Here is a 21,759-nt window from a genome sequence, read left to right as displayed (position 1 = left end):
GCTTATTTCTCACCTCAGATTTGTTCAGAAAGATTTTGGTGGATTCCTAAGGTGAAATAAGTGAAAGTTTGCTTACTGCTAGCCTGCTTAAAGCAGCTGAATCCTGTTGCTCACATTCAAACCTTACTCTCACAGAATGTCTTGTCAAACAGCAGACTGTAGGCTTTTCTAAAATTAATGATTCAAACCCACCTACTGTTAGATAAATAGTTACTGGCTTGTCCCAAACCGTGATGGAGAGAAATCCATCAGGACGCATTTGTTAGAATAAATAAAACATGAGCTTGCAGATTCATTTGCTTCACATTTATTTTGATAGAGATTACAGTTACATCACATTTTATTAGAGAATCTCATACATTTGAGTTACTCATTACTCATTGCATACAGTGTGCAGCGATAATAATAACAACAACATACAAGTGATATGTCAAGTGAGTGGTGCTCTTCTGTTTTGTTCTTGGTTGTAAAAATGTATTTTCTTAAAACAACAACAGATAACATGGTTCCAAATAAAAAATAACAAGTTTTAAAATAGATTTTACAGAGGTCAACAACATATTCATCTTATCAGTTTCTAAAGTAGCTGCCATTCAACTATAAATCAGTGTTTGTTCTGTAGGTGCATATTTTACATATCTCCAATACCATTATCTAGGAGTTTTTGACCACTGCTGGCACTAGAGATAAATGTTTTGGTCAGTGACACGCTGTATCTTCTTTACATCCTCCCTTTTATCTATGCTAAGCTACTGTCTTGTGTGAAGTCTGGGCCTATCTCAACAGACCATTTGTTCAGCAGCAGGTGTCGTCTCTTTAAGTTCCCATCTGCAGTCTAGCAGACTACAAAATGACACACCTCCTTGAGATTTTTCCCTAACCCAAAAACCTACATTACATGATGGCCAAAAGTCTAAAAAATATTGTAGGGTCTCTTTCACTCCTTCTTCATAGAGTCAACTTGAGCAAATAATAATCCAGCCTGATCCTTTAAACAAAAAGGGATATCTCTAAACAGAATTAAAATGTCAGTGTACCAAATAAATGCATGCATTGGTCTATACAATCCACAGCAAAAAATAAACACGATAGACAGGATACTTTCACTGAGCATGATTTGAGCCTTATATCCACGTGTGCTGCGACAACGTCCTGCGAAAATGTCATCAGCCACTGGAAACTGTCAAGGGAAGGCAAGCAGTAATGACGCATGTAATTAAAACAAAAAATCCCGGGGCTCCTTATAATAATAATAAATACTTATGATGCACATAATAAGACAATGCATAAAAATAAATACATTCACCAATATCAATTGATCTTTGAGAATTGAATCCCTTTTTTCTTTAAAAAAAAAAAAAATACACACTGAGAATAACAGACTCAGACTGTCAGGCTGTCAAGAACCCTGCACATGCTAAGTTATGTACTGTGCAGCATTACTGAAGGTATTTACAATATGTCTATTTTTAGCTATGTTACTGTCTTGCTGGCATATATCCATCACCAGAGGGCTCCATTGACCTGTTAGTTGACATTTGAGCAATCCTCTCTAGTACGTGACTTTGAGCTGAACCTAAACCTGCCCCAAAGAAGTTGAAAGGCAGTGGTGTGAAAGAGGACAAGGAGCAAGCCGTGCTGAAAGGAGCAGGGGGAGGAGGAAACAGGAGGCTAGTGGATTCAGTGGACTTATCGACGTCCTCTAGGCTCTCCTGACTCACTTGCTCCTCGCCCCCGCTGCTAATACCCGAATCCAGGCTAGGGAGCTCTGGGCTGTCAGCCGGCAACTTCTGGACTTGCTCATAGCCAGAACAAACCTGAATGGACCCACTGTCAAAAATACGTCCAGCGGTTCCAAACAGTTTCTTAAAATCTATTTCTTTTCCATTCCCTCCCTCCTTCTCCTCTTTTATTTCAGGCTCCTCATCATTGCAATCAGTTACATTGATGCTATCGGCCTCCAGACTCTCTTGACTGACCTCCTCTCCACTGCACACACCTGAATCTAGACTCTGGAGCCTAAAGCGCTCAACCTGGGGCTTCTCAACCTTTTCGTAGTCTGAAATTACTGGCGTAGGCTTGCTGTTGTTGCTGCATTTGGAGAACAACTGTAGGATCTCCACTTCTTTCCCTCTTACTTCACCCATATCCTGTTCTGCATTTTTATCTTCACACTGACAGCCAACTGGTCCGTAAGGTGTATCAGCGACACAGGCCTCCAGATTTCCCACAGTGAACGTCAAGACAGGAGCAGGAGGAGACAGCTGGGAGTAAATGGGATTGGTGAAGCTGGAACTGGTCGAGTCGTGGCTGCTTTCGCTTCTCATCTTCTCCAGCAGTGTTGCCTCCAACCCAATGGGTGCAACACCATCCAGAGTGGAGGTTACCTCTACAGGGACGATCTCCACCGGATTCAAGAAAGAATGAAAGGATTCTTTGGTAAAGTGAGGACTCTGGAGGACAAAAGGTAGACGAGTGAGAGGAGGAACCGGTAGACCTAAAGTTAATAATGCAGACTGCAAGACTACAAGGTTGTAAAGCTACATAAAAAGTACCATCCTGTAAACCGGCAAGTACCCAGTGTTGAAACTGCCCTGCTCTTAAAGTGACACAGTTTTAACCTTCAGAATCGTAAAGGTCATGTGGCTTTGGACAAATGAGTAATTTCTTTCTGTCTGGTTTCACAGCCTACGAGGGCTGTGCAACCCACTGTTTTCTTTTTTTTTGTTTCGTTTATATATATATATATATATATATATATATATATATATATATATATATATATATATAACTGCTAATTAATATTCTTATGTTGTCCATCCATCAAAAGACTGTGTGTTGTCAATACTACAGTCGTGACCCTTTAAGCATCTTTTAGCTCATTGTTTTGACTCTCTGGCTTGAAAACCCAAATTATGCTAAATGCACAGCACCAAAAAACCTTGCTGGAGAAAAAAAAATAATTCTAAAAGACTGGTGGACATATCAGAGTTAGAATAACACAGATAATATTCTCACAGAGATATGACGTTATGTAAATAGACTTAAATATTCAGCTGTATTCAACACAGCAGTACATCAGTATTGTGTTTACAACTTTTTCTGCTGTCTCAAGTGGCTAAAAATACAAACTAATGCAGCTTTAAATGTCTCACCAGGTTTTGAGCTAACACAGTTCTCACAGTGAAGTGCAAACCATTTTTAAGAAAGCAAATATTAGATAACTTAAAACATCAGAAAAAGGTTGTACTGTAATTGAAGTCTGTGTTCTTATTACAATTACATCGCAGAAAACCCTGACTTAAGTTATGAACACAAAGAAAAGGGAAGAATTCATAAGCTCACCTGGAAAGTCACATTCTGCAGGAAAGACTTTCCGGGATTCGGCAGGGGGGGGCCTCTGATTCTTTTTACTATGTAAATCCTAAAAGACAGAAGGACAAAATCACAAAGAAAAAATATATTGAAAAATATGCAGCTTTTTAGAATATGTAAGAATGTAATTTTTGCATCACAAGTGACACAGTTGTCTTGGAAAACTACTCTGTGGTTGTGTCTGCTTACCAGGTTTTGTCAGTCCTAAAGATTATGAGCAAGAAGGCCAACATTACGGTACACGCTATGCTGCCCAAAACACCCCCGACAATACCTAGCAAACAGGACAGAATTAGCTTAGACATAAACACACTGTTTTAGAACAAATGCGGGCTGTATGTTTGTGATCTTAATGCAGTTATCCTGATAAACACAATGACATTAAAACCACACAGAGCCTGTCCAGTAAACATAAAATATATAGAATGCACTGAAACATATGAAGTTCCTTCCACAGCAGTTAATACTGAGCAACAGGGTTCTTTCCCAGGAATTCAAGGCACGTGTACGATGCTTTCCACTGACTGCTTTTGTTAAAATGTCAGTGCCTTTACCTAGTGGTGGTGGTGGTGGTGGTGGAGATGGTGTTGCTGATGATTTTTGTCTTCCGATGAGTGACACCCATGATGCAGTGGGGCTCCAGTCACTCCAGGTTGACACATATTTATTCTCTTTCACTCGAACGCGTGCCTCGTACCTTTCGCCTTCTATCAGATCATCTGGGTCCAGCTTTGTTTCGCATTTCTCTTTACATGTCTTGTTAACACGGGGATCCTGACAAGGAATAAGAATTTGGTTTATTGAGATTTCTTACAACCACATGACATGAATCAAGACTGCTCCAACACTTACATTCATCTCTAACATACAATTTTCAGTTTTATTTATATGGCACCTTTTACAATCAAAATTGTCTCCAGGTGTTTTACAGAAACCCAGAGCCTGAACCCCCAAGCAAGCAGACAGTGGCAAGGAAAAACTCCCTTTTAACAGGAAGAAACCTTGAGCAGGACCCGGCTCACAAGGGAGAACCATCCTGCTGATAGTCAGTCGGGTAAAGGAGGAGAAGAAGAGGTAGACAGGACATAACCACATTCATTTATGTATTCACATATTAACATAGACAGAAAATAAATACACACACTCCATGACTGATCCATTTTCTTCCACTGTAGTTGAGAAGCGAATTCTGTGATTCTTCTATGATTGGGGTCTTGAGTGAGCCAGGAAATGGTGGTGAAGTTGATATTCGGTACTGGCGGAGGATTCAGCTTTACTGCAATACCACACGCACGCACACACACACACACACACGCACACACACACACACACACATACACACAGTTTGTTTACAGTCATCATGAACAGCTTAAAAGGTAAGTCACAATGTGGCAATATAACATTCATTGTACTCACTGTGACAAGCTGGCTTGTACAGGAAGTTCAAATTTTGCTTCGCATCGTTACAACTCAGATCAATTTTCAACTCGTGGAAGGACTGAAACTGAGAATATTTTAAGAAAAGAATACTGCTTTTAGAAAACATTCTTAGCAATCGAAATAATATCTAAACTATCTTAAATGGAGATGGACATGCTGAATAAGTACTTGTAAGGAAAATGTGGAACAAATGACTTCATCAAATACAGTAGGTAAGGATATTTAGAGCTTTATTATAATTATTAAGCTATAATGAGCGGCCTGGCGGTTTCTCTCAGCACTGGGAAACAACCTGGCCTGGCCTGGTCTGGCCTGGTCTGGCCTGGTCTGGTCTGGTCTGGCCTGGCCTGGCTCTGTCCAAAGATAAAATCTGTTGAGCTGGAATGAAATGACTGGAGTTACGTAGCTGCCTAACTACACGTGATATGCCAGTTCCCAATGCTGTGCATGATTGCAGTCTTCCATGAGGCTGGATGGATATTTTGTTTGTTGTTAGAGCTATTAGTAAGCTTGATGCGCAAGAATAGCCGCATTCGTTGTTGATGTATTATGATGTCATTAGGTGCTTTCTGACATGTGAGCGAGACATCATAGTGGGCATGTGGATACTGTTAGAGATGACAACAATGTGCTGCGCTTTCACAACAGAAAGTTAGTTTTAGGCTGGCTATGCCATTCAAACCACAACAGTGAGCAGAAACTGCCCGGCTGGGTATCCTTTTCATAGCAATAGCTTTTCTTGTGACAGCTATTTTTGAAAGTTTTAAACATTTGAAAATCAAGCTTGCTGTTGCAGGTTTCTCCAGTCTTACCAACCCCAGCTTTTATTCATATGAAAACTAAATGTAAAAAATCAATTTGTATTTTGCAGGAGTCCAGGTGATCGACATTTTTGCAGTTTTTTTCATGCAGATTAAAGTAATTAAATATTTATTAATTAATTCATTAATAGGCAGATTTTGTTACCTTCGGACAGAGCCTGGCTGGTGTTTCACCCAGTGTCAACTCATTAAGCTAAGTTGAGATCTTCTATTTATCATACAGACATGAAAGAGGTACTGGTCCTCCCATCTAACGCTCAGCGAGGACACAAATAAGTATTTAACTATTCCTTCAATGTCCAAACGTTTTCTTTTCTAAATTGATATGCAGATATTGAATATTGAATATTTCAAAACAGGGACTGATAACAGTAATGTTGGGTTGTTATAAAGCATCTCACACTCACAATCCACTTTGTTTTGAAGGTCATAGAGCACTTCTTCATCATTGGTCTGTAGATGTCAACAGGCTCCAGCTTGCAGGAACTGTTGTATCCATATCCACTGGGCACAGAAAATATGACACGTTCATGTCATTTTGCTGCCCTTGCAATGTTAATTGACTATAAAGCTATATGTTCATCTTCCCTAAGCACATATCTGTCCACTTTTCTTTCTATAATTGCCATCCTTACATATTTAAGCTTTTGGCGTGTAATGTACACTCGGTGTCTCCACGGTCAGACCCATGTGTACTGTTCCACACACAGGAGATGGTGTGATTGTAGTCAGTGTAGCATATGATATCTGTGAGAAATAATGGACGTTAGATGGACTGAAAAAGAGCGTTTTTCTCAGTCTCATATGACACAAGCACTTGAAATCAACTCAAATAACTCAACTTATTTGAATTTGAATCACTCACTTTTATCTGTGATACTGGGACAGCTCTCCTGGAAGACTGCAGTGTCACACAAATGAAGAGCAAGAAGAAGGAACAGAAGATGAGTTTTCTTATTTCTCTCCATTTATGTGTGTCATCAATCCCTTTTCGGAAATCTCAAACCAGTGGGATGGGTGGTTCACAGATGACTCAGAGAGGAGGGTTTTCAATAGACTGATCTGGCTTCTCACTGTTTCCTCCTCCTTGTCATCCTGTGCAGATGAAAAGATGCAACTGTTGACAAGTGGCAGGGGGATCACACACAGTGTATGTTTCTGTGCTTCTTCATTTTGTGGCATATGTCCAATTTTAATTTTGTAAAGACTAAACTGCTATGAGACAAAAATGAAATCGCTTTTTTAAAAGTCGGTTTAAAAAGTGTTTTAAAGGACGAGACATATTTTGAAAATCAGAAGGTTTTGCAAAATCGGAAGGTTGTATCTGTGGATCTCAAGGATCAGGGAGAGGCATAAGACAATAGGAGATCTGATGAATAATTTTGAGTGAGGCTTCTCGGTCACTTTTTCCAGGCACTGGGGTGTTTATTGATGTTGCTGTTAAGACCAAAACCACATCCTTGACTCCTGACCACAAATAAAGCGAGAAACAGTTGTGGCACCAGCAGGTGATCGAAAACCAGAAATAGAATTGTTTCAGATCCTGTCTCCATTTGTCTGCTCTGGTTCCTCTTACACAAACTAGTAAAACACCTGTTAGAATGTGACATAATTATTTTGATATAAATGGGTTCTATTGTTTTCACCAGCCACCCACCCTGACGCACCTCCAAGCCTTTAATGGCTTGGATCCTGTCCCAGTGCACACATGGACTACAAATAACAAACTGATATTTACAAACAAATATTTGCTCAGGTACCCTAACCCTAACCCCAGAGACCGACCAGTGGTTCTATGTTGGAACAAGATGCCTGATCCGTCTGTGTGTCAAAACGCTTGTCGTAGGGAAAGGAACAATTAAAGGACAGGTGTAACTAAACACAACTTAAATAGAGAGGAATGCGCCACTTGAATGCAACATAAACTAAACAACGAAAATCTTGAAACTGGATTTAGACCCCACGGTCCCTCTTGTAGTTGTCTTATCTTGTCTTGTCTTGTAAGACAAGGTCCCCTGCTGGGTTCAAACCAAAGACGTTGCATCTAATCGTAGGTGTCGTCACTGAAAGTCAGCTGTCACCCTTTGAGATTAGATTATTTTGCTACACAGACTACGCGTACAGTTTACTGGATTATACCTTTGTTTCCACGCAAGTTTGTTTTGGCAATGCCACTGCTACTGGGGTGCCAAAGTTGGGAATTTTATTTCAGGGATTTTTTAAATTTATTTATTTATTGCCAAAGTTGAGTATTAATACTCACCACAACCAATTTTGACCTGCCAGTCAAGGACCACATAATGTCATATAGACTAAACCAGACTTGTATTTTACGTGAAATAATGTGTATCAGAGTAGTTGATACATGAATAAGCATAGTGTTCATAAAACCACAACCTATGTCATTGCATGTGGGTGCAGAGCTCTGCAAACTAAATCACTTGCTGTGAAACTGGATAACCTTAAGCAAAAAATTTGTAAAAAATGTGCTTCATAGACACAGAGTCGTCAAAAAAGTAAAGTAAAATACCCTATAATTAAGCAGAACAGCTGCAAGTCTGCTTGGACATCACATCTATCACATCCTTTCTTACCACCTGAACACACCGCGCATTTTGTGACATCCCACCACTTACATGTTAGACACTGACAGACTTAATCTCAGTCAAAATATGAGCTTCTGCAGCCTACCTGTGGATGAAGCTGCTCTTGATGTGCCTCAAAGCACCACTTTCATTCCGTCGGACGCTCGGTGAAAGAACATCAGACATATAAGTGTTCCTCTCATAGGAAATGGTAAACCGCCACCCTATAAAGAGAAAAGACTAGAAGATAACATCTGCACTCTCTGAAGGACAGTACCTAGAAGTTTAATCACAAGTCAACATCAGTCATTTAAGTCCTCTCCCACTCTGGATCCACCCCCCGGTCCTAACTAACACGTCAAATGTGAAAGGTGTGAGAAAGGGCACAGCACAGCTCACCTCGTATCTTCTTCAACTAATAAATAAGAGTATGCTGGCAACACACGTGTACCTGAAGCTGATGCAGGATTTCAAAAGGAAAAAATCCACAAAGCAGTCCAGATACGGGTTGATGCTGACTATTTCATTGTTGATACTACCATTTTTAACCCCTGTACGAGTTAACTGTTTACCTTACTTCCCTGCAGCCCGTCATTTCCCAGCATGTTTTATGTATTTGTCATATGCGAGCACAGAATGGTGTTTGTTTAATATCTCAAATTTGATGTGTGTTTCTTTGCTTTTTTCCCCCCACATTTGCCCTTTAGTGCAAACATTAAATTGATAGTGAATGTTGAACTTTTGCTGTTTTTGCATGTAAACCACACTGACATTTAAACTCTGTCAAAAACAGGATGAAAAATAAAATGTGTGTGTGTGTGTCTCTGGCACGATTTGTGGTGTGTGGTTATTACAGCCCACTGAACCTATCCACGGCCCCAAATACAAAAACTTTTACTCTAAGTAAGAGTGTCACTTTAGAGTCTATATTTGTTATAATACATTTCCATGAGAGCAAACTTTTCTTTTTTGCAGTGCTTAGCATTTTTACTCATTCATGTTCTTTTTCCATTTCCGTTCACAGGGGAAGACACAAGCTCTTGCTGATACCGTGGTCACCTGTTTATGTGGTTTAATAAAGGTCAGACTGTTTTTTTTTCTCTCTCTCTCTCTCTCTCTGAGAACCCAAATGTTCCATTTTCCTGACAGGTGCACATCCTGCTAACAACACTTCCTGTCCTTTGATCAGATAGCAGGTCATATTCTCAGCAGTCATAATCATTAGCTTATCGTAAATGAGGGACTCAAAAAGCTGAAGTGTACCCTCCCATTATATATATGCCTGGTGATAATCAGGAAGTTGACATGGTCATATTCTTTGCTTTGCTAATTCTGAATTATTATTATTTTTTTTTTTAAAGAAAAAGGGAAATAGCTCTCACTTGTTTAAAAAAGGTGTGAAAAGGGAAGCTGAGCTGACTTGATGCTCTTAAAGTCACAGCATAGCACTGCATTAGATTCAGGCCACCCAGTTGTAGCTGCTGCTTATAAAGGTTCAAAAGGTTTGAACACGGTATCAGTCACAAACTGATCACTGATCTTATTACATAAATATTACTGATACCACTGTTTAGTAAAAACAGTTGCATTTAAATCATAATCCAGTTTTTAGAGGCTGTTTGCTAGTTTTTACTGACAGTTATGCCAGCTTTGATGAAAGACAAAACAAGACAACTTCATTTGTACAGCCCATTCTCACAAGCAGTTTATCTCAAAGGACTTTATGTAATATGATAGCAACATCCTCTGCTCTTCGAAAAACCTTTAACAGGGAAACACTGGGAGAAACCTCAGGGTGAGCAACAGAGGAGGGATTCCTCACCCTGGACGGGCGGACGTGCAGTGGATGTTGTACAGGCAGGAAAGTTACCATCTGATAAGAATGCACTGAGTGGTTTTATTGTTGCTACGGTAACCAAAGTTTAACATACCTCACTGACTGATGTGTAATGGTGGTTAAACCGCTGAGCTTCTACATAGACTCTCATTTGTAGTACATGATATGTTACAGCCTAAATAATAGTAAAATGTCTCATTTTAACTTCCCACCTAATATCTGCACCAACTTAAGAAAAGGTCGAAGGTGTAGTCACGCTTCCTGTCTGTCCTTAAGTCCTGTATTCATAGCGTTGTCGTTGGTTATGCGATTCGAAGTACGCGAAGTTGAATGGGTTGAGACTAGCTGGAAATGGGGCTCTAAAAACAGATTTATTAAAAAAGCAGATTTATTGTTGATGATGTCACATTCCCATTTCCTATCGGCTGTTTGACTGCGGTGATAAGGATGAGCTGATAAGCTATAAACTGGGCTAATGATGCACCATTGGGCTAAGTTAGGTCTCTGAGCTTGTATGTTGCATAGCAAGTGTTTAATTGTACCACAGTTGAGCGAAAACAAGTTAACTGTATTCAAGTAATGATCAGTCTTTGGAGTCGGTTTGAGAGTTATCATCTGATAAGAAAACAGTGAAGTTTTGTCACCAGCCAAGACTTTGTTTTTGAGCATACATAATCAAAGCTGCTTATGTATTTGGAATGTGATGTCATTTGGATCTCTGTTAATGTAATGGTCAGGTGCCCCAATACTTTTGTCAGCATAGTGTAGATGAAAGTGTACTAAATTGCCTTTGTGCTCCTTTAATTCCATTTCAAAGTGGCACTTGTGAAAGAGCAGTCCCTTCCCTCTGAACATGAAGGCTGCTTTTTTTAGCTGGTTACAGTATGTAAAATCTCTATTCTGATTGGAACTGTGACAAAATATGTTCGCTGTGGTGTGCTTGGTCAGTCTCAATACACATCAGCCAGGATCACCTTGTCCTTTGGTGAGGATATCAAGTCTATAAAGCCACAAGACCTGAGTCCAGTGTAGCTGATGTAAGCCCTCTTTGATTTAGCCAAATATATCCTGATGTCACAAGATTGATGACATTTTGGAAATCATGCTGTACAGTCCACCAACTTCCCCAGCTGAAAGTCTGTACTTTATCCATCATTTCACAAGTGAACTTTGGAGACTGATTCCATTCAGTCCACTACATTTCACGATAAGCAGCTGATAGCAGTAAAGGTCTCACTGAGAGGATTTCACCCTCAAAAGTCAAGAATTCCTTCTTGTCTCACTTTGCCAGCCACTATCTACTTTAACAGTCTACCTCTTTCTAACCCATTTTGCTGAGATAAATTCTCGTTTATAGTTGTCTTTTCTGACATTTGGACTTTCCCTAGCAAGCTTGCAACTGAAATGACAGAGCTGACACTCTCTCTTTCTTTCCTCTCTTTCTTTCTTTGCTTTCTCTCTGTTTCATGTAGACACAAGCAAGGAAATGACCACAAATACACACCATCAGAAACACATATGAAAACCACTTCCTAGCCCTTCACTTCCCAGAACGCTACTGATGTTTCCAAAAAGACACATCAGTAGTGTTGAGGTGACAAGTTTTATGCAAAATGCAACTTAATGCCCAGGAGAAACAAACCTACAGGATCTGACGTTTGCATCCGAAAGGGAGGGTCCTCACTGAGAGGGACTGACCAGAAGTGGAGGCCAGTGTCATGCAGTACATCAGACACAGGGTCCCTGTGCTTTTTCAGTTGAAAACCTGTTCAGCTGTCCCTCCTAACAGTACTTTTTAAGCTGCTTCAACAAGGTGTCATCTCAGTGTGTTTGGATTTCCTCAAGTGTCTTTTCCTTAGCTGACAGATGACAGATTTTACATAAACATGCGGTACCTCTGCTGCTTTGCTGAGAGGAGTTCTGGACAGGCGTGTCTGCAGCTGCAGTGTCTTTGCAGGAGGATCGCCCCTCTGAACTCTTTGAGCCCAGCAGATGAAGCAAAAGGCTTGTGCTCAGTGTCAATGTGTCATTCTTCACCAGTGAGGCTGTGGGTACCTGAGGCATATGCCACTGGTTTCCATTCCGTGTCTGAGACGCACAGCGTCCATCCCATATGAGGATGAATCATCACACGCAGGTGTTTCAGTATCTGGATCACACAATGAAACCCCCGGGGGTCTCATCAGTTCTTTTTTGATGCCTTCCCAGGCCCACATGTCGCTATCTGAGAGGAAGTGTTCTCTCAGCCTGGTGAGGCAGGATTGCAAAACACTACAACGGTTTCCTACCCCAGCGTTTGAGCTAATACTACAGACAAGAGGACTGGAAACACTACACTAAATGTGCCAAAGCCCAAATTTTAAAATCTCTCCAGTCATCTCTTTTTCTCTCTTCTCCTTTTACTTGTCTCTCCTCTACACAGCAGTTGAACAGCAACTTCTGCTGGGATACGGCAACACCACTTGGACATACCACACACAGAACCACAGTAATATTAGAACCGGCAGGACATTCATGCTTGGTTGCCTGTCCTAGTGCAGCAATTTTATTTTCATCTGTATTTTTATATAAATGAAAAGTAATTTTTGCAGCAACACATTCCCACACACACCCTTCACCAATATGTATATTAACTGCTGCCTTTGTGTGGGGTGATGGTGCGAGACATGAGCACGACCGACAACAGCAGCATGTGGGAGGGAGCAGAATAACCCGAAACAGCAGCAGAGATGTCACTGATTAGCAGTATAAGAGTGTGGGCTGCTAAAGTTATTTTTTCAACATGTACTAGATAGGCTGCCACAGAATTTGGTTGAGCAGTTCAGATGATAATCCCAATAATTTTTCCATTAAGTTGTCCATTCATCTTCCCCCTAGATGAAATGTGTAACTTTGATGTCCCACTGAGTTTTCCTCTAGTGCCAGCATCAGGTCAGAGTTTGTCCAGTACTTTCATTAGCATGTGGACATTAGCATATAGCCACTAGTGTAGCTCCATTCATCCACGTATTTGGCAAATGAAAATACTGACATGTCTGAGCTCTCTCCTTTTCCTTCTGTCTCTCACTTGTCTTCACCTCCTCTCACCTTCCCACGTAGCCAGCTCTTCTACCCACACACCTGCCTCTTCCCTCTCTTCTTTACATCTCTATCTATTTGCATGCAACAAGTGTATGTATGGCAGGATGTCTTTGTTTGTCTGCGAGCCTAAATCCCTGGCTCTTATTTTGATACGAACACAAAGTGAAGAATTTCATGCCAAACTGCATTCATCAGTTGGTATTTTTTAAAACAAAGCTGGTTTTAAAGGACCAGTGTGTGTGTGTGTTTGTGTGAGTGTGTGTGTGTGTTTTGACATGGGATGTGTCATTCATAATTAATCTGTTATGTTAATCTAAATTAGGCTGGAACGGCCAAACTCTAAAGATCCGTTTTGGGTTCTTTCTCACGTTTTCCGAGCCACTGCAGGGGGAGGGTAAGACAAGGGGCGTTCAGTTCAGTTTGCCATTTGCAACCCCCACCACTAGGGGTTGCAAATCATCCCACTCACTGACTCATGAGTGGGATGAAAGCCGTGATTTCAAAAACATTAATAGGCATAACTGTGTCTCTACTGCTAAATGATATTTATTTAAAACAATGTCTTGACCCGTACAAAAAAAATCCATCTTAATCATCTGCTAGATGAGTGTGGTGGTGGCCCTCTATCTGAAGTTTCTTATTATCTCACCACCTTTCTGGTCCTCTGTGATTCTGGAGGACGATTGTTAATTATTGAGTCTCATTTCCACGTTTTGGATTTGCGAATGAGACAATCAACTATCTTTCTCTAGAAGTTTGTCTCTCAGGTTGTGGTGTGTTTACAAACAACGGCTGACACATTACCAAAAAAATGATCTGCCATTGTCAAATTTCAGATCATGACTGAAAGCCAGAAGAGGACCCTGAGTTTACGTTATCTTTCCACTTCAGTGGAAAAATTTTACTCACAAGCATGTCTCACTTTCCGAAAACAGTTCAAATGTTTTCAGAAAGGTTTTGCAGTATCATCATCATCATCATCATCAGCAGCAGCAGCAGCAGCAGCAGCATTGTAAAACCAATTCAAATCTATGATCAGAAACACCACACATACAAATATAACTCGCTTTATCATTCTCCCAGTCATCGGAACCACTTCCGCCTGAGCGTAATTTCTTGTCACAAACTCATTCATTCGTGAAAAAAAAAGTCTGATTTTCATCAGATAATCTGTAGACCAAAGTTCATTTACACAAGAACTCACCCGTCCTTCACAGCGTCCTTCTGTGTGGACCTCTTCTGTTATGTGACCGTCACGTTCGCTCGGATTGAATGATGACTTGTTTTCATCTCTGTAGACTCATTCAGACTGTACTGAAAACCGTTGTTCCCATTCGAAGACGACACTATCTGCTGTCTAAAGTTCTGAAGTGACGCAAAGGAAAGGTTTCAGAGTAAAGAGAAAAAACTGTGGTTGCTGTGGTGGTTTCCCTAACACGTTTACATGATATGCTTTCCATGTTTCGAGAAGAGAGACCAGGTGGAAGTCCCTCTCTCTCTGTCTCTCTCTCTCTCTCTCTCTCTCTCTCTCCTTCTTTGTGTTTTTTGTTGTTGCGCTGCTTTACTACTTTCTATTTATCACTTTAGTTTGTGGACTGTCGCCTCTTAAAAAAGCTCCCGTGTTATGATCACATGTAATGAGAAGTAACAGTAATGTGTGCTTTCCCGGACCGGACCTTAAAAAACACCCTTAAAAACCCCCCAAAACCCTTACATGCATGCCTTAATACCAACTCGAAGACCCTTAATCTCACATCTCTTAGGCTATTTTTGAGTCAGATAAGAAGATTGCATATCTGTGCCAGAACCAGCAGCCCACCATGAGAAAATGTGGTCAAAGTTCATTGTCCTCCGTCTGAGAAGGAATCAAAATGACACAAACATGAGACTTCAGAAGTCGAGTTGGACAAGAGAAGTTGATAGAAGGAAGTTTCAGAGCCGAGGGATACTTCCTGGTAGTCACACGTGTGCCCAACACATTTATGTGCTGCTGAAACTGCCGGATGCAGACTCAAACAGACATTTGCATGAAGGAATAGTTATGTTGGACTTTACAAGGGTGAGGAACTCAAACATTCATGCAGACTGCCGGGAAGCATCTGTTTACCACAGCTCAGTGAGGAAACACACACACACACACACACACACAAACACAAACACAAACACACCTTACTGCAACTGTTGCTTAGGAAGAAGTCACTTTGATTTGTCTAACTCAAACTTCATTTTAACTTCCTGAGGACTCCCATCTCACTTACTGGGTTAGGCAGGGATCAAAGGCCAGTATGGCCAGTAACTCTTTCACTATACAAATGGACATGTGAGTTGTCTCACAATAGTCTCGGAAAACAATGGAACCTGTCCTTTTAGGGATAGAGCACTTAAACATCTATTAACTTCAGTGATTAGCCTTTATTTATTAAGCTGAGGTCAGACTTGGCTGTAGAATTGTCCTGAGAGTCCTATATATAAAGTCTGGCACCACCCCCACAGCGTCAGTATCAAAATGACATGGTTGCTAAACCAAAGCTAGCAAACTGACATGTTAAATTTAGATTCAAAAGCAGCAGTCACCCTTTACAGCAAAAACATTTTTTTGAGTAGACAAACCATCAGAAGCTGTCACATTAATTCAATCAGCAGCAGGAAGCTGTTTGTTGTAAGGAGCTGCTACTATGTCACATGCACTTAAGGCCACAGTACAGTCAACTTCAGCTTTTTCTGTAATCCACCACACGCAAATGAAAACAACAGTGGCTCTCACATCTCTTTTTCTGTGTTTGTGTCTTCACAAAGTTACATGACACCTGACCTGCCTGAAGTCATGAATGTTTAAAATATTCCACAAGGCCCTGACTCATGGTCACAAAAGCTTTAGTTTGACCTAATGTAAACACAAAAACACAAACCACTAGTTCAACAGGCAGGACAGCAATTAGTAAGGTCGAGTCAGTAAATCATCATCATCATTTTGTTTAACAACCCTTAAAACTTTCAGACACTAACACCTCAAAGGCAAAGATAAATGCCTGAGACACAACCTTGTCCTGCTGTGTGTGTGAAATAGTCTGATGTTTTGCTGCCCTCTTGTGGAAGCAGACTGTTTCTCTTTGTTTGTATCAGTTAAAACTTAAGTGGTGCGTGAATAAATGACATGTTATTCTAGATCTTTTAAATCTGATTTTCATCATTCTAATATGATATATACCACTACACTCACATCACTTCTGCCTATACTCACCACAACTTTTGTAGTTCTTCTTTGAGTACTTGGTGTTTTTCAAGCTTCTCGTGTTCCTTCTTTTAGATTTTGACAGCCCTGACCAGTTTGTCAGTCTGGATCTGGAAGTTTGTTGGTTGAGAATGGCAAGCTTGGTTATGGCATCCATGTTTCTGCCTGCATCTTACACCCTGCTGTTATATACTGAACTCTTTGCATCTTTGCACTGCCTGCACATGGGGTCTGGGCTCCTGTCTGGTGTGGTACACCCCAGCCTATATTATCATATATATTACACATACACACACACTAGTCATGGCAACACAATCTATCCCAGCTGAGTGCCAGTGGGCCTCATGTTCACAGCGAGATAACAGAAATAATTTCTTTATCAGATCAACAAACTCACCAGTTAGGGAGACAAGACGGCTACTCCCTCATTCTGGAACAGCAGAGATGAAGAATCTGGTTGACTCTTTTTTACTTATTTGTACAACACTGGTAGAAGAGAATATTTAGACTGCAGTTGTTAGAAATGATCTTTACTGAACAAGGAGCCCACTGAAACAAAAAGTGTGAGGCACAGCTTCACTTCCTTTTTATTTGAACTGTGACTATTTTTTACTATGTAACTTGAGTCACTTGACCTTATCAAGTTTCCTCAAAACTTGGTTTCTTCTCGTGTCAAATTCTGTTAATACTTTTGTTGTTGCTCAGTGTTTGGTATTTAGTAGTTGGTTAGTATTTTTCTGATTTTGACCTTGACACTACAAAAATACTAAATATTTTTTACTAAATAGAATAAGAAAATAATGAGCATTCACAATAGTGGTGTGTTGTAATTGCTGTGGGACAAAGTGGGCTGTCTGTAAAAAACAAACTATCAATTAAAGAGCAACATAACATGGCTGTGATTCTTATTTATTTAAAAATTTATTGAACTTAAATTATTCTGTGAGAGCACCTTTATTTGAGAGGCGGGTATCTTATTTAGAAAGGACAATATTCAGTCCACAGATCAGAACTCTGACGGCCAAACTCAAAGTGCAGAGCTTCTAACAGGCTTGTTTTCATGTGCAATAGGCATACACGAGACTTTTTTATTCCAGCATAAGCATTGCAGCTGTAAACAACAATGTTCCAGTTTGCTGCTTACTGCTTAAAAAGTCGAGTTTAGTGTCTAAAATGAAAGAAGTGTCCCTCAGTGATGTCTGCTTTACACACTGTTCTTCACATCCAAGGAATAGCTTTACATTTCGGGAAATATATTCTTAGCGTTTTTTGCTGATAATTAAATGAGAAGACTGACAGCACTCTCACATCTGTCTACTACATGAGACAGCAGATGTTAGCTTAGCTTAGCATACAGACTGGGCGCAGGGTAAGACCGCTACAGCCTGGCTCTGACGCTGTTGCCTCATTGTTCTTACATTTCTTTTTGCGTATGGATCAAAAAAACAAGATTGAATGTGTAAACGAATAAAATTAGAAGGTAATAGATCACAGATCCTTTTCGCCTAACTAACATCACTAACAGCTCAATACATCCTGTTTGTCTTGAGATTTTTTTTAAAGTCAAAGTCAGACTAGCCGGTCATGCTAAGCTAAGCTAAGCTAATCAGCCTGAGAGAGGGGTGGATCAGCCTTCAAATATTTACTAAAATGTCAAACTATTCCTTTAAATTTCTGTACACAAAAACAAAGAAAGACGTCCTTCTTTTCTTCCAGTCACTTCCAGTTTTAATCCATCAACGACACCAATCACACGTGTTTCCCTCGTCCTTCAGATATGACGTGCTCAGGCACGGCGCGGGTGTACCACTCCGACCACCCGCCGTCGTACACCGACACCCCAGCGTGCCCGCATTCGTGTGCCGCCAGCGCCACATGACAAGCAGTCACGGCTGAGCCACATGTGACACAGACAGGCTGGCTGAGGTCCACGCCAGCCCAGGAGAACAGAGCCTGGAGCCGTTCCTTGGGCAGGAAGTGACCCGACGGGGACAGGAAGGAGTGGAAGGGCATGCTGATGGAGCCCGGGATGTGGCCTGGCTCTGTGTCTGTCAGTCAGAAAGATATGTGTATTATGATGATTTACATCACTTAATGAGTACTCTCAATTAATCAGCAACTTACAGGTGATGGATAAATTAACAAACATCTCGTGCAATGAAACCACATAGGATCATTTTAACTTTGATATTTGACAAGACAAGACAACTTAATTGCAGTTTTGCGGCCATAGCTTGTAGTGCTGTCATTAATCTCCATAAACTGTTTCGGGGTGTTTTTCTAGCCTCCTTGAGTAACAATAATGTGCATCTCATTTACACACTAAACAGACATTAGTTTTCATTTGGAGTTGTGTTCGTGTCCTCCTCACGGGTAGAAGTGAAATATTAACTTCAATTTCGGCCCTCAACAAATCATTAGCTTCTAAATGCCCCGCGATGCTCAGCAGCCGCCGTACGGTGGCTTTGGCACAGCTTTGTTCCTGACAGCAGTTGCAGCTGGAGGTTGACACAGCGACACACAAGAGGACGAATTTGACCCTAAATTTTCAAGCCGTAAAGACCAGTCTGTAAAAAGTTATAACTCCCTGTAGGTTCATGACATTTTCTTCAGTGCTGTTCAATGCTAAGAACAAATGTCAGAGGTTTGATACCAAGCAGTAATGGTGAAGCTTTTATGTGACGCTGCTCTAGATGGCTTTAACAAAATGGAAAATTCAACTCAAAAGTGGTAAATATAGAAGATCTGAGCTGTAAAATAATTAACTTTGACACAAAGGAAGCTTTTTCCAAAAGCAACAGTCAGTTGCCTGAGGTCAGAGTTCAGTGCTCAGACTGATTTCACAAACAGAATTTCACCTGCGAATGGGCACGCAGCGGCACATCAAAGCTTTTCTCTGTGTGTTAATGTGTGTATTCACGGTATGTATGCAGATATGTGTGTGTGTGTGTGTGTATGAGAGAGAGAGAGAGAGAGGGAGAGAGAGAGAGAGAGAGGGAGAGAGAAGTGTACCCAACAAGATAAGGCACATACAAACAGCATCTTATCATGTGTCCAACTGCTATCTGTAAGGATCCGACGTTAAGGGTGGACAGTATTTAAATTCTAGACGCTCCTGCATTTTGTGTGTGTGTGTGTGTGTGTGTGTGTGTGCGTGTGTGTGAACCTCTGGGTCAGTGACTGCAGATAACATGCATAATTATGCGAGCACGTCCTGAACGCTCACTCTCTCTGTGTTTGTGCTGTTCGGTGATTAGGCTCAGCCTGCTTCCTGCCTGCTGGTGTGATTTTCCAGAGCAAACTGTGCGAACAGGAAGTCAAGGAGTCACTGGACCTTATGGTTTTTCCACTGTATGCCGGTGCCATGTTGAAGCCATACTGCCACAGAATTTGACAGCCGTGTTTTTGTTTTGACTTGGTTTTAGTGCAGCAAGTCACTTCTCTATAAATTGCTAGTTAATCTAACTGGACTGTTTTGGATTGATAGCACGAGCCAGCAGGCAGACAATAAGATGAGGAAATGTAACATCAGTATGCTTAGAAATGACCTCAGCAGCAGAACTGTGACAATGACTGCATGTTGATTTCCAATTAATGTGCTGACTAATTTTGACTTGTTTCATCTAAGTCATCGAGTCATGAGTCAGAAAGTGAGGAAGGAAGTGGGAAAAATGTGACTAAACATAATGAGAATTAAACTTTAAAGCTCGTCAGTGAACATTTCATCTGCGGTGGTGACTGTTCCACAATGACGAAAACAACTCCCATGATGCCACGCTGCTTCAGTGACTCATCAAATTCTGTTTTGTTTTTTTTTCATTGTTTTGATTAAGAAACCCCATCGCCGCATAAATTACACTCTGTACATGTAAGTGTTCACCATCAAAATGTGTTACTGAACTTTTTTTATTTTTACAAGCAGCAGTAGCTCTGATGTAAGTCACAAACAAAATTGTTTATTTCTATGACTCATGCTGCTCATGCTGCTCATGTCTGTTAGCACACAAATGAATGTGCTTCAGGTTGATCCTGAATATTCTGGAAGTGCGAAGTTCCACGACTGCATGAATCAAACCTCAAACCACGACAGAATCCCATGTCATGCTTGGAGGAGAAAAAAAAACAACATAATTTCTTAAGTCTACTGAATCATCACCATCACCACCAGGAACTGAGGGAATTTCATACTCAAGACAAAAGGCCCCATTTAACTTTCAAAATATTTTTATCATGTTGGAATCTACAAAAAAATACGTGCTGACATTTTCTGTTTGGAGAAAGACACGTGAAATAAAATGTTCACTGAGAACAGAAGAGTTTTGCTGTCATCTTTAAACAAAATGTTTGGATTCTTAAATCTTAATTAGTTGTTGCGCTTTTTACCCAATTAATTTCTGTGGCTCAAAAATGTGTTTTTGTAGCCTAATTAATCATCTCTCCTCAAGTTTCATGTTTAACTCTAAGCTGCCGGGGGACCTAAACAAAGCAATGCCATCATCATCATCATCCTCATCACCACTGGGCTGCACACTCACTGTCTCTGGGTTCAGGGTCCAGTCCTCTGAACCTGCCTGTGGGCCTGGCGTCCACCACCTGAAACTTTTTGGTGTCCAGGTTATCCAGGATATCCTCATAGGTCTTGATCCAGGAGCGGTTCAGGGAGGCCTTAAACTCGGTATGCGCCGGTCTGACGTACTGGTCGGTCACCGGTCGACCCTCCAGCTCCCAGTTCCTGAGCCCCCCGTTGAGTAACGACACCGCGCTGTGCCCGAACACCCGGAACATCCACCACACGCGGGGCGCAGAGAACGCGCCGAACTCGCTGGCGTCGTACAGCACGACGTGCGTGTCGTTCTCTACTCCCAAATTCCCGACGTAATCTGCAAAAAAGCTCTCTGACGGCAGCATGTGGTCCAGAGGAGATGTTTTATCACAACACTGATCTATGTCAAAGAAAGCTGCACCCGCGATGTGCCTCTTCTTGAACTCGCTCTTGGCGTTGCGTCGCAGCTTGGGCAAATACCAAGAAGTGTCCAAGATGCGCATTTTCCCCTGGACCTTCATAGCATCTGCAAGCCATTTAGAGGTGAGCAGAGCCTTCGCTTGAAGCGCCATGGTTAATTCTGCAGAGGTGGACAGGCTACAAAGTTTACTGTACTGCAACAAGATGGACTTAATCCTGTGCCAAAGGTCAAGAGTGGTAGAGAGAGCAAACGCACCCACAGCGCAGTACGCCCTCAGTTTACATTGCAACAGCTGTAAGTGAATGGAGGCGGTGACGCGTTACAGTAATGTGATTACTTTGTAACGAGCAACTGTTATGCTGTTGAAGTGTATTGCATCACATTTAATTGCAGCCTAACAGAAACTGTCCTAACGAGTCCAAAG

At 41.1% G+C, this 21,759-nt stretch overlaps 2 protein-coding genes across 3 annotated transcripts; both read right to left on the bottom strand.

Annotated features, from left to right (window-relative positions):
* Nucleotides 1-291: 291 nt before the first annotated feature.
* Nucleotides 292-16,508, bottom strand: LOC124050547. 2 transcript variants are annotated; one of them, XM_046373225.1, is made up of 11 exons: nucleotides 16,381-16,508; nucleotides 8,328-8,445; nucleotides 6,502-6,731; nucleotides 6,272-6,383; nucleotides 6,038-6,140; nucleotides 4,792-4,879; nucleotides 4,518-4,651; nucleotides 3,930-4,149; nucleotides 3,565-3,649; nucleotides 3,346-3,424; nucleotides 292-2,453 (listed from the first exon to the last, which is right to left on the bottom strand). In XM_046373225.1, the coding sequence occupies exons 3-11, from the start codon at nucleotides 6,602-6,604 to the stop codon at nucleotides 1,479-1,481; spliced, it is 1,899 nt and encodes a 632-aa protein (XP_046229181.1). In that variant the 5' UTR covers nucleotides 6,605-6,731; nucleotides 8,328-8,445; nucleotides 16,381-16,508; the 3' UTR covers nucleotides 292-1,478. The 2 variants fall into 2 exon arrangements, with proteins under 2 accessions (XP_046229181.1, XP_046229174.1); XM_046373218.1 differs by lacking the exon at nucleotides 16,381-16,508 and adding an exon at nucleotides 14,344-16,321.
* On the bottom strand, nucleotides 16,446-21,634 carry LOC124050561 (3-mercaptopyruvate sulfurtransferase-like). Its single transcript, XM_046373236.1, has 3 exons — nucleotides 20,907-21,634; nucleotides 16,769-18,419; nucleotides 16,446-16,481 (listed from the first exon to the last, which is right to left on the bottom strand). Exons 1-2 carry the CDS (start codon nucleotides 21,484-21,486, stop codon nucleotides 18,121-18,123), a joined length of 879 nt encoding a protein of 292 aa, XP_046229192.1. The 5' UTR covers nucleotides 21,487-21,634; the 3' UTR covers nucleotides 16,446-16,481; nucleotides 16,769-18,120.
* Nucleotides 21,635-21,759: the final 125 nt, after the last annotated feature.

The sequence above is a fragment of the Scatophagus argus genome, chromosome 2, assembly GCF_020382885.2.
Source record: "Scatophagus argus isolate fScaArg1 chromosome 2, fScaArg1.pri, whole genome shotgun sequence".
Taxonomy (NCBI): Eukaryota; Metazoa; Chordata; class Actinopteri; family Scatophagidae; genus Scatophagus; species Scatophagus argus.
Note: the sequence above shows the minus strand (reverse complement) of the source record. Positions and strands in the feature narration are given on the sequence as shown.

What these genes read in the sequence shown, in the direction of transcription:
- LOC124050547 (XM_046373225.1), bottom strand. Translation starts at nt 6,604, where the DNA reads ATGGAGAGAAATAAGAAAACTCATCTTCTGTTCCTTCTTCTTGCTCTT. An exon ending in AAATGGATCAGTCATGGAGT is followed by an intron (nt 4,150 to 4,517) that starts GTGTGTATTTAT and finishes ATTCCTTGTCAG; the next exon opens with GATCCCCGTGTTAACAAGAC. An exon ending in TGCAGAATGTGACTTTCCAG is followed by an intron (nt 2,454 to 3,345) that starts GTGAGCTTATGA and finishes TTTGTCCTCCAG; the next exon opens with AGTCCTCACTTTACCAAAGA.
- LOC124050561 (XM_046373236.1), bottom strand. Translation starts at nt 21,486, where the DNA reads ATGGCGCTTCAAGCGAAGGCTCTGCTCACCTCTAAATGGCTTGCAGAT. An exon ending in GGACCCTGAACCCAGAGACA is followed by an intron (nt 18,420 to 20,906) that starts GTGAGTGTGCAG and finishes TCTGACTGACAG; the next exon opens with ACACAGAGCCAGGCCACATC.